Source organism: Leptonychotes weddellii, chromosome 10 (genome assembly GCF_054177405.1).
Source record: "Leptonychotes weddellii isolate Sample4059 chromosome 10, ASM5417740v2, whole genome shotgun sequence".
NCBI lineage: Eukaryota > Metazoa > Chordata > Mammalia > Carnivora > Phocidae > Leptonychotes > Leptonychotes weddellii.
The window spans coordinates 23143059-23155934 of NC_138378.1; the positions used below are offsets into that span (position 1 = coordinate 23143059).

Consider the following 12876-nt stretch of genomic DNA (forward strand, 5'->3'; position numbering starts at 1 on the left):
TACTGGGTGTTATGCACAAACAATGAATCGTGGAACACTTCATCTAGAACTAATGATATAATGTATGGGGATTAACATAAGAATAAAAAATAAATAAATAAATAAATAATGCCATTAAAAAAAAAAAAAGATTGATCTATGGGCTCAGGTGCTAGCATAGCAGCCTGATCTATTCATTATAAAGTTCTCCATCAACCTATTACCTAAGGGTTTTAGCAAACATTGACGATTTGTGCCTAGGTACATTATTTCAGGAGAAGTTGCGACATGGTTATTTTTGATTCTTTCGGTTCTTCCAAGGCTAAGAATTTTAATCTTCATAATTATAAACTACAGGTCTGATTCCCAGTTAGGGTGGCAGAGCCTCCAGGTGCCACTGTGGAAGCCCTGGGGGGATTTTTGCTTGCCACCTGGTTGGAGGGTCCTCACAGCACTTGAGGCAGACGCCAGAGACTCGCACGTTCTACATAATGAATTCTACATTAGAAGAATGACCTGCATCCCACACAACTTTCAAAGTCTTGTTAGGTATTCAGGGAGGCGTAAAGCCTTCATAAATTACCCAAGTCTAATGAGACACTGTCCATCTAATGTTTTGTTTGCCATTCTCCTAAGAACTGTTCATCATTTCCGAAAAGTCACGTTAGTAACAGCAATATAGTTTATACTATTTGAGTTTTGCTCCAATACATCTGTATATGCCAGCTTTTGTTATTGTCAAATTCAACATAATTCAATATACAAGCGCAAGTGTCTGACTAAATTTTCCAGTGTAACTGAGCTCAGGCATCTACACAATCAGATAGACATTATCTTACTAATTACTCTCTATTTCTCATTTATATGATAGTTAGGACTTCATACTGATTCCTTTTGAAGTATGCTTTCAATTAGATTATCTATGAATTTCATTTCAAGAGAAGTAAAGGAGATTTCACAGAATATTTGTTTTGACATGGGCATTGAGTCTGAAAGAGCTGAGAATTACTATCTACTTAAAGTGTAAAAATCCACCCCAACCCCCTTGATTGCTGTCCAGTGCTTGTTCTTCACTCTTGCCACCATATTCTGGCTACATCACAGCCAGAACACTGCACTGGGATTTGACACGTGAACTGCAGCCCTGGCCCTGCCTCTTTATTAGTGGCTGGTGACCTCAGGCAGGTCATCTTACCTCTGTTCCTGTCTATAAAATAAGGAGGTTAGATCAGACAAGCTGTTCCCAACCCTTCAACTACTTTTTATTATTCAACCTCCCCATAGGATTTCCAGAGAGTGCCAAAGAGACTTACCAATTGTTATTTATTGTAATAAATTAATTTCCCATTTTTTTTTTTTAACTAACCAAAGATATAGAACTGCAAAACAGGATAAAATAACAATGGTAGTGAACACTTACTGAGTGCTTATTATGGCCCCACAGTGAGCCCCCAGTCCCCAATTACTACCACACTGGGGACTCCAAATCGGGAAGCGCTGTCTCAGCCAGAGACTAAGGTCTTCCGCTGGTTCTTGTCTCTTTTCTCAGAGCACGAGAGTCTCCTGTCGTAGATGCTGCCACCCTAACCTGCTAAGATCCTGGATGAGACATGCTCATACCCCATGCTGTTTTGGAAAAGTTCTGAAGTTGTCAACGAGGTTAGGTGACTACTATGAATGAAATGAAACAGACGAGACAGTTGGCCTACATCCCCTCTGGGAAGGTACTTCTGCATCTGCATTTCCCTGAAATGCCTAGCCCTGGTCCCTGCAACCCGAAGAAGCTGGGTAGTTAGGGTGACTAGGAGTCGCACCAGAACTCACTGCTCCACTTACGTCTCCATCCACCAAGACTCTGACAGTCTGTTGCAGACACATGGAGGCCAGAGAGGGGACCAGGTGGCAGGATGGCTATGGCTAGAATCCGGCAGAAGCACGGGCTGGCTGCCCGCCGGGGGCGCTATACTCACCAGGGAGGCTGCCGGCTCGTGTGTGGATGCTGTGGCTGAATCCGGAGGGGGTCCACCTCTCTGGCAGTGGCAGGCGGAAACTCCCGGTGGGGACTGCTGACGCTAGCCTTGTCCCAGGGCTCATGGATAGGTGTGACGATTCCAGACACAATGCGAGACCGAAGTTCCTCACTGTTCTTGTAGGTCCTGTAGGAAGGAGACGAGGTGGCAACTGCTGGCACCTGGCTGGCAACCCCGTATACGCTACTGTGGCGGCGGCGGCGGCCCTGACAGCTCTTGGCTTTGCGCTTGGACTGTTTGCAAGGGTGGGAACGGGCCGCCCGGCGGAACTGTGTGAGGGGGGCAACAGCCCGGTGTCGTCTCCGAGATTTGGGCCTAAGCTTCTTAGGCATCTGAGTTGCCCCTCCTCGCTCACCACCCCATTAGAAAGAGCTGACGGTGCAGGGGCACAGGGCCTGGACTGGCTGCTCCTCCGTACCTGCCCAGCCCTATCCTCAGCCTCATTGTGTGTTCATCACGTGTCATGGGAAGGGTCACGGATGGCCAAGGCTCTTGGGGAGATGAACCAGGTTCCTGGCCTAGGTAGGCAGGGCCCTGGGGGCTCAAGGTCCAGTTCTGTCACCAACTCAGAGCCGTCAGAAGGCTGCGCTGGGCCTCTTTTTGTCTGCCTGTGACAGCCAAGCATTGTGAGCTGCAGCTGAGGTGTTGAGGCAGGATGAGGTAGCGATGAGTGGGTAGCGCTCTAGAATTCCGAAAAATCTGGTGTTTTAAAATGAGCCATATCCTGGGCCAAAAAGCAAATCTTAAAAACTGAAACTGTACAGAGTATGCTCTCTGACCATATGGAATGATACTAAACATCAAAATAGAAAGAAGTCTCTAAATACATGGAAATTAAGCAACCCAATTCCAGATAACCCTCAGGTCAAAGAGAAGGACATTTAAAAAAAAAATACAAAGCACTGACTAAAAATAAATACCTAACATATTAAAATAAGTGGGATAGAGGTACTTGGGTGGATCAGTCGGCTGAGTGGCCGACTCGATTTCGGCTCAGGTCATGACCTCAGGGTTGTGAGATCGAGCCCTGTGTTGGGCTCCCGGCTCAGCAGGGCATCTGCCTGGGATTCTCCCCCTCTCCTTCTGTCCCTCCCCCAACCTGTGCACTCTCTCTCTAAAATAAATTTAAAAATCTTAGAAAAAGGGACGCCTGGGTGGCTCAGTTGGTTAAGCGACTGCCTTCGGCTCAGGTCATGATCCTGGAGTCCCGGGATCGAGTCCCGCATCGGGCTCCCTGCTCGGCAGGGAGTCTGCTTCTCCCTCTGACCCTCCCCACTCTCATGCTCTCTCTCTCTCATTCTCGCTCTCAAATAAATAAATAAAATCTTTGAAAAAAAAAATCTTAGAAAAAAATATGTGAGGATATGGCTAAAATAGTGTTGAGAGGAAACTTCATAGCACTAAATGCTTATATTGGAAAAGAGGAAAGAAATCGATAATCAAAATTCTGACCTCAAGAACCTAGAAAAAGAGCAAATTAAACCAGAAGCAAGGCTGAAGTAAGGAAATAATAAAGATTAAAAATCAATAAAAGAGAAAAATAGGAAAATGAGAGAGAAAATTAAATTAAAAAACTGGTTCTTTCAAAAAATGAATAAAATCGACAAACTTCTAGCGAGATTGGCAAACACAAAAAGAGAGAAGACACAAATCACCAATATCAAGAATGACATGGGATATTACAACACATGTATTGCCACTGGAAGGATAATAAGAGAATGCTAACAATAACTTCAACAACTTAGAGCAGACCAATTCTTCAAAAACCACAAACTAACAACTCAGCCAAAATAAAATAATCTAAAGAGTTCTATTACAGTAACAAAATTCATACCTAAGCACCCAAAACAAGAAATCTCCAAAGCCAGATGATCTCAGTGGAGAATGCTACCAAACACTTAAAGAAGAATTAACATCAATTTACAGTTATTTCCAGAAAATAGAAGAGGAAGAAACATTTCCCAACTCACTTTATGAGGCCAGGATTGCCTCATATATATCAAAGCCAGACAAAAGAGAGCATAAAAAACAAAACTACAGACATGCATTTCCCATGAACTTGGATGCACAAATGCTCAACAAAGTACTAACAAGTTGAATTAAAAAATATATAAAAAGAATCATCACTGTTGGTGTGCAAGGCTGGTTCACTATTCACAAATCCCTACCATATCAATAAGCTAAGAAAAATCATATGATCCTATCAATTGATGCAGAAAATGCATCTGACAAAGTCCAATATGCAAATCCATTCATGATAAAAACTCTCAACAAACTAGGAAAAGAAGGGAACCTCTTGAGCTTCATAAAGAACACCTACAAAAACCTACAGTTAACAAAATACTTAATAGGGGCGCCTGGGTGGCTCAGTTGGTTAAGTGTCTGCCTTCAGCTTGGGTCATGATCTCCAGGTCCTGGGATCGAGCCCCATGTCGGCCTCTCTGCTCAGCAGGGAGCCTGCTTCTCCCTCTCCCTCTGTCAGCTGCTCCCCCTGCTTGTGAGCGCTCTCTCTGTGTCAAATAAATAAATAAAAACCTTAAAAAAAACCCCACGATAATATACTTAATAATGAAAGACCTGAGTTGACTAGAGGATATTTCTGAAGCTAAGTGGGAGGGAGAGACCTGGGAGTAGGGAAGGAGGGAACAAAAGATGAGCTATGACCCCCCCCCCGCCCTTTTAAGGTTTACTGGAATGGGAATAGAGGTAGAAGTCTTACAAATTAAGTTTGTTTCCCTTTAACTGGGAAGCCACCGAACAGGTAAAAGTGGCAAATATGGATTGTATTCCCATATGGCTTAGGTAGTATGTTCTTGGGACCTTAAATACTGAGTTTTGGAACAAGGCTGCTCATATATATGGAGCAATAATAATACAATAACTAATATTTACTGAGCACTTACTATGTGACAGGCACTGTCCTAAGTCCTTTACAACCATTAACTAAGTAAGTTTTCAGAACACCTATTAGTTACAAATCCAGTAAATAAAGTCAGAATTTGAATGAAAATAACATTAAAAATAATGAAAGACTGAATACTTTGCCTCAGACTGGGCACATGGCAATGATGTTCTTTCTCACCACTCTCAAATAATGTAACACTGAAGTTCTAGCCATTGCAATAAAGCAATAAATAAATAAGAAAAAATATACAGATTAGAAAGAAGAGAATAAAACTTCCCTTTTTGCAGATGACATGATAGTCTACCTTGAAATTCCCAAGAAATCTACAAAAAAACCTCCAAGAACAATGAGTTCAGCAAGGTGACCACATAAAAGATCAACACACAAAAATAAACTGCATTTCTATTATGCTAACAACGAATATTTGAAAATCGAAACTAAGAGCAGAACACAATTTAAAATCACCCCCCTCCTCCAGAAAAGAAACAGCAGAAACATGTTCAGGATCTACATACCGAAAATTACAAAATGATGATGAAAGAGTTCAAGTAAGACTTAATAAATGGAGATATACCGTGTTCATAGTAAAAATGTCAATTTTCCCCATTATAGGTTTAATGATCTATAGGGTTAATGCAACTCCCAGCAAGTTTTTATTGACATAGACAAGCTTATCCTAAAGTTAGTACAGAAAGGCATGGGCCCTAGAATAGCTCAGACTATCCTGACAAGGTAAGTGGGAGGAAGGATTCTACTCAATTTTAAGGTCTACTATGTAGCTACATTAATCAAAACTGTGTAATACTGGCAGAGGGACACACATAAAGATCAATGGGATAAAATAGAAAACCTAAAAACAGGCCCACATAAGTACAGACAACTGCTTTTTGGAAAAGTTGCAAAAGCCAGCTGAATGAAGGAAGAACAAATGGTGTTGGAGCAACTGGATATCCACAGGCAAGAAAATGAACCTCTGTCTAAACCTCACACCTTATATATAAAAATTAACTTAAAATAGACCACAGACTTAAATGTAAAATATAAAACTATAAAAAGCTTAGGAAAAAACGTAAGAGAAAATCTTGGGGCTCTAGAGCTAGGCAAAGCATTCTTTTTTTTTTTTTTTTTTTAAAGATTTTATTTATTTATTTGACAGAGAGACAGCGAGAGCAGGAACACAAGCAGGGGGAGTGGGAGAGGGAGAAGCAGGCTTCCTGCCGAGCAGGAAGCCCGATGTGGGACTCGATCCCAGGACCCTGGGATCATGACCTGAGCCGAAGGCAGACGCTTAACGACTGAGCCACCCAGGCGCCCTAGGCAAAGCATTCTTGACACCAAAGGCATGATCCATAAAATTGGTAAAACAAATACTATGAAAATTTAAAACTTTGTGAAAGACCCTGTTAAGAGAATGAAGAAACAAACTACAGGCTGGGAGAAAACATTTATAAGCCATCATCTAAGAAAGGACTTGCATCTAAAATATATAAAGAACTCTCAAATATACAACAGTAAAAAAACTCAAACAATCCACTTAGAAAATGGGCAAAAGACACAGACACTTTGCCAAAGAAGATACACAGATGGCAAATATACACATGGAAAGATGCTCGACATCATTATTACCCATTAGGGAAATACAAATTAAAACCATGAGGGAATAATACTACATATTTATCAGAATAACTAAAATGAAAAAGAATGACAACACCAAATGTTGGTGACGATGCAGAGAAACGGTATCACTCACACACTGGTGGTGGACATGTAAAACAGTACAGACTCTAGAAAATCATGTGGCAGTCTCTTAAAAAAACTAAACATGCAACTGCCATTGTGCTCTTGGGCATTTATCACAGAGAAATGAGAATTATGTCCACGCTAAAGCTTGTACCTGAATGTCCACAGCACCCTTACTTGTAATAGCAAACAACTGGAAACAACTAGATATCCTTCAAGGAGTGGTACACCCATACCATGAACTACTACTCAACTTTATAAAGGAACAAACTATTGATGCATGCAACAACTCGGACGGATGACAACAGCATTATGCTGAGTGAGAAGAGCCAATCCCGTTAGCTTAAGCTTACATATTGTATGATTCCATTTACTTTTTTTTTTAAAGGCAGAGATTTTTTTTTTTTTAAGATTTTATTTGTCAGAAAGAGAGAGAGCACGAGAGAGAATGCACAAACAGGGGGAGTGGCAGGCAGAGGGTGAAGCAGGATCCCCTCGGAGGAGGGAGCTCAATGTGGGACTTGATCCTAGAGCCCTGGGATCATGACCTGAGCTGAAGGCAGACGCTTAACTGACTGAGCCACCCAGGTGTCCCTTAATATTCAGGAAATAAGAAAATTTTAGAGATGGAGAATAAGTGGTTGCCAGGGGGTTAGGGATGGGGAGGGACAGTGGGTGTGACAATAAGAGGGATCCTTATAGGGGCAGCTGGGTGCCTCAGTCAGGTTAAACGTCTGACTCTTGATTTTGACTCAGGTCATGATCACAGGGTTGTGAGATTGAGCCTTGCATCTGGCTCCATGCCTGCTTGAGATTCTCTCTCTCCCTGTCCCCTTGTCCCTCCCCTCTCTAAAAAAGAAAAAAAAAAAAAGAGGGATCCTTACGGTGTTAAAAAGGCTCTGTATCATTTTATCAATGTCAATATCCTGGCTGTAACATCTAGTACAGTTTTGTACAATGTGATCACTGAGGTAAAATGTATAAAGGATACAAAGAAATCTCTGTATTATTTCTTACAACTGCATTTAAGACTATAATTATCTCAAAATAAAATATTTTGTTTTAATTTTTAAGTAGGCTCCACGCCCAGCATGGAGCCCAACATTGGCCTTGAACTCATGACCCTAAGATCAAGACCTGAGCTGAGATCAAGAGTTGGACCCTTAACCAACTGAGCGACCCAGATGCCCCTCAAAATAAAAAGTTTAATTAAAAAATACATTTTTATTATATAACCATAAGATAAACTGAGAATACTAGATCAGTGCTTTCAAGTTTTCTCTCACATAGAAGAGGGCCCAAGGAGGGTAAGAGAGAAAGCCCAGGGACTTCAATTTCCTGCCCTTACCCTTTCCACCAGAGCAATTTTACTTTCACTAATTTAATATGTCAATCCTAAAGAACACTATGAAGACAGAGTTCCCTGGTTCAGAAGTGTAACACGTGCAATGGCTTGGAAGATCTAAGGGGCCTGTGGTCTCTACATCCCTACAACAATCAGGTTCTTGCTCAGAACACAGAACTCTGGGGACCCTGCTGCTTCCCTGACCAAGTTGGGTGGAAGGGGTAAATCTAAATCCTCTTTCCTTTCAATCCGATAAGCTGTGTGTGATACAGCTAGAAGGCCTCTGATCTCCTACGTAGGATGTGCGTTTACCTGCAGAACTCAAGTCTGAAGTTCTTGCACAATTTCTAAGCCTTAGTAGCACTGCCATTTTGGTAGCAGCAAAAGACAGCCTATAGCCTGTCATCCTGCAAGGGCAGAACCAGAAGGGGCACGGCAGAAAGCAACGGGTTTATACTCCTTAGCAAGCCAGAGTTTGCTCACCGAGGGGCACAAATTCCCACCTAGTGTGGATGAGACATGCCATGATGACCTAACAAGGAGGGCTGGATGGGGGAAGGTGACTAGAAACAGGCAGTTCAGTGTCGCTGGCAGTACGACGGAGCAGGGAGGGAGGGCTCGATGATCAGGAGGCAGATCCATACCCCAGCTCTCAGAGCCTCAGTTTCCATGGAGATGGTGCCCGGCGATGAGATATTTTTCCCTCTGTATGCTTACTAAGAGCTGCTGCACCAGCCCTGAGCACTCTGGGCTGACATCTCATTTTGTTCTCAGAACACTCTGAGGTAATACTGCTGGTTCTGCATTTCAGTCATCAAAAAAAAAAATAAAACACTCCCCCAGCACAAAACCCCAACAAATGTACTAAAAAAAAATAAATAAATAAATGGAGACACTCACCGTTTCTCTCAGTACTGCTGAGGGAACTAAATGCTGTAATGAGCATGTTGGGCCTAGTACAGGACCTGGGTTCTTCCACAGGTTTCATCACCTTCTCTTGCAATACAATTCCAGAATGAAGAAGTCAAGAGAAAGGCTCCGTCCTTTCCTTATCCACTTTAGGGGTGCGGGGGTCTTGGAGTGGGCAGCACCCGAAACAGCAGCTTGGGCTGCTCCCTGGGCTGGCCTCACTGCACTCATTCCACTGTCCACCATATGCAGAACAGGCCCAGGCCCAGGCCCTGCCCTCAAGGAGATCACAGGCCAGGGTGGGGAAGACCATCTCTAATCATAAAATACCCACTTATTAAATGCTTAAAACGGTGTTAAGAAACCTCAAACGTGGTGGCGGGGGCAGGAGAGGCTTCTCTGAGGAACTGATGTTTCAATGGGAACTGAAGGAAGAACAGGAGTTGACTGTATGAGGTGGTCGGGGAGAGTGCTCTAGGCAGGGGGGAGAGATCTCAAGGGGGCGGGGCATGGTGGCCCATGGCCCAGGCACAGCAACTAAGGGGGAAGTGGTACGGGACAGGGTTGCAGGGGTTAGGCTTTAGGCCTCATCAAGGATTTTGTTCTTTATCTTAAGAGCACACAACATTCACTGGAGGGTTCTGAATATTTTTCAGATTAAAAAAATTTTTTTAATTGTGGGAAAATACATATAAAATTTACCAACATAACCATTTGTTAAGTGTATAGCTCAGTGGTGTTAAGTATGCAGATTATTGCATAATCACCACCACCACCACCACCCATCTTCTGAACTCTCCATCTTGCAAAACTGAAACTCTGTACCCAGTAAATAATAACTCCCCATTCTCCATTTTCCCAGCCCCGTCATCCACTATTTTACTTTCTATCTCTATGAATCTGACTACTATAGGTATCTCATCTAAGTGGAATCATAAAGTGTTTGTCTGCTTGTGAGTGGTTTATTTTGCTTAGCATAATGTCCTCAAGGTTATTCCATGTGGAAGCATATGTCCAGCTTTTCCTTCCTTTTTAAAGCTGAATAACTGTAGGTATAGACCACATTGTATGTATATCACTGTACATATATACTACATTTTGTTTATCCATTCACCTGTTCTAGGTATTCATGGATACCTACATGGCTTCCATCTTCTGGCTATTGTGAATAATGCTTCTATAAATGTGAGTATACAAATATCTATTCTGGACCCTGCTTTCAATGCTACTGGGTATATGCCCAGAAGCACAATTCTTGGATCATATGGTAATTTAATTTTGTGAGGAACCACAACACTATTTTCCATAGTGGCTGCACCATTTTATATTTTCACCAACCGTGCACAAGGATTCCAATCTGTCCACATCCTGGACAACACCTGTTATTTTCTGGTTTTTGTTTTTGTTTTTTTGATAGTAGCCATCCTAATGTATGTGAGGTGGTATCACTGAAGGATTTCAAGCCAGGGTTTTAACCATGACTACGTTTTAAAAAGGCTGGTCCGACTACTGTGTGGGAAATCAGCTGAAGGGTGGGGAGCTGGAGTAGAAGTAGGGATCTCCTCACATAAAGACTGCATGGAAGAGGGGCAGAGACAAAGGGGTGGCCTCAATCATGGAGGCAGATGGTTTGCAAGTCTGAGGGGAGTGGAGTGGGTTCAAAATGGTTATTCCCAATTAGATATAATAAAATGCAACAGGGTTTCTAGGCAGTTCTGGCTGTGAATTTATTCCGATGCCAGGCTTCCTCTAAAATCAAGGAGGTCAATGAGGATGGCAAAAAAGTCTTATAATGGAATAAAGTGGAAATAACTGGGCCTAACCATGTAACAATTTCATTACACTTGTGGAAAAAGAAGCATTCACCTAAGTACCCTCTGAACATAATACCCTGACTATATACATCCTCAGTGGGACAGAGTTGAACAAAAAGAATTGGAAAGAAATTGTATGTGAAACTTTATTTGGTTGATTTATTCTTCGTTGATACTGATGTAGCAGGTCAGAAACTATGTGTGTATTTTAGGATCAAACAAATGAGTACATATGTTGAAGAGAGCTAAAGTACAGAATAAAAGAGTAAGAATCCCATGGTGTTAGATTAAAAATGAAAGCATCAGTTTAAAATTTAAGAAAAGACTTTAAGGAAAAAGATTCCAAGCTCTATTCACTCACTGAAAGGGCCTAGAAGCAATGGCATCCTTAGTATTAATGAGCACATTCAGGGCCCAGATTTTGTTTTTTAAATATGATTCCCCACTAACAGAAATCATGGCTCCTTAGAAAACCAGCTGACTTCAAGGCAGGGGCAAAAAAAGTACAAGGTGAGGCTGGAACATCTTACTGTGTTAGAAAGTATGAAACACTCTACAAATGATGGGGACATGTCAAAAGGGCAAAGGAGGCAGCCTAAAAGGGTTCCCACTGGTCAACTCTGGAACAACTTAAGCATCCAAAGAACGATAGAAATGGACCATAACTTAGGATACAAAAGAATCTTTAAGTCTACACTGGTATTTTAAAAAATAAAAATAAAGGGGACAGGAAGAATAGAAAACTTTTTTTGTAAAAAAAAATGTTGATAAATGTAGAAAGAATGATTAAGATAGAAAGTTACTGTCTTACATTCATCTCTGTAATAACAGACTTAGGTGAGAATCATCGATAGATGCCAAGACTGCTGGATGAAAGACTGCTAGGAGCAGAGTACTCATGGGCTGCTGGTATAATCCCACAGATCACTATTAAACACAAAGGAAAACAGATGCCTTTACTAGAGAGAAAGCTGGCAGACACCACCAAGTGATCAAACTGAACAGTGTCAACGAGACAGACCTCTGCACCTGATGTGAGACACTGAAGAGAACACAGCCTCACCTACGAAATGCTCTTGTCAAAAATGTTCAGGCTGAATCAAATGATGAGCAAATAACCTAATAAATCTGATCACTAGGAAACAATCTGAACATTCTACATGATAAGTGACCTTCAAAAATACCAAAGCCATGGAAAACAAACATCTAGGAAACCATTCTGGATTAAATGGAATTAAAGAGCCATGAAAATAAATGCGATATGGGATCTTTGGTTGGGTAAGAAAGAACCCGCAAACCAAAAAACCAAAACACTAGCTAAAAAGGACACTCCAGGATGACTGCAGAAATATCAAACATGGACTGTGTATTAAGTGATACTCCTGCATCTGCGCTACATTTCCGGAGTGTGAGAACTGTCCTAAGGTTATATAGGAGGATACCCTCGTATGAACAAGGAGATACCGCTGAAATACTTAGGGGTGAAGGTTCACAAAGTCTGGAGATAATTCTCAGGTGGTTCAAAAACAGAATAGACACAGAAAAATTAAGCAAATGTGGCAAAATGTTAAAAAGTGGTAAACCTAAGTGATAGGTATATGGGTATTTACCTCCTATTTTTTGCAAACCATCTTTTCTGTGGGGTAGCAAATTTCAAAATAAAAAGTCAAGAGAATGAGAAAATAAGCCAGACTGGGAGAAAATCCTTGCAAAACACATATACGATAAAAGATTGTTACCCAAAATATACAGAGAACTCTTAAAACTCAACAGTAAAAGAACAAACCAACCATGGGCCAGAGACCTTAACAAACACCTCGCCTAAGAAGATATGCAGATGGCAAATAAGCATATGAAAAGATGCTCCAAGTTGTATGTCATTTGGGAGCTGTAAATTAAAACAAGATACTACTACACGCTTATCAGAATGACCAAATCTGAAAAACTAACACCAAATGCTGACAAGGATGTGGAGCAACAGGAACTCTCATACGTTGCTGGCGGGAATGTAAAATGGTGCTGCCACTATGGAAGACAGTATGGCAGGTTCTTCCAAACATAAACATACTTGGGGCTCCTGGGTGGCTCAGTTGGTTAAGTGTCTGCCTTCAGCTCAGCTCATGATCCCAGGGTCCTGGGATTAAGCCCAGCATC

General features: G+C 41.7%; 1 protein-coding gene across 1 annotated transcript in view; it reads right to left on the reverse strand.

Moving 5' to 3' along the window:
- LOC102727553 (proteasome inhibitor PI31 subunit) overlaps positions 1–12876 on the reverse strand; it is a 41302-nt gene that overhangs the window by 19043 nt on the left and 9383 nt on the right. The window contains exon 3 of the mRNA XM_081832275.1: positions 1950–2371. Coding sequence (XP_081688401.1) covers positions 1950–2371 — 422 coding nt within the window. The remainder of the gene's footprint in view (positions 1–1949; positions 2372–12876) is intronic.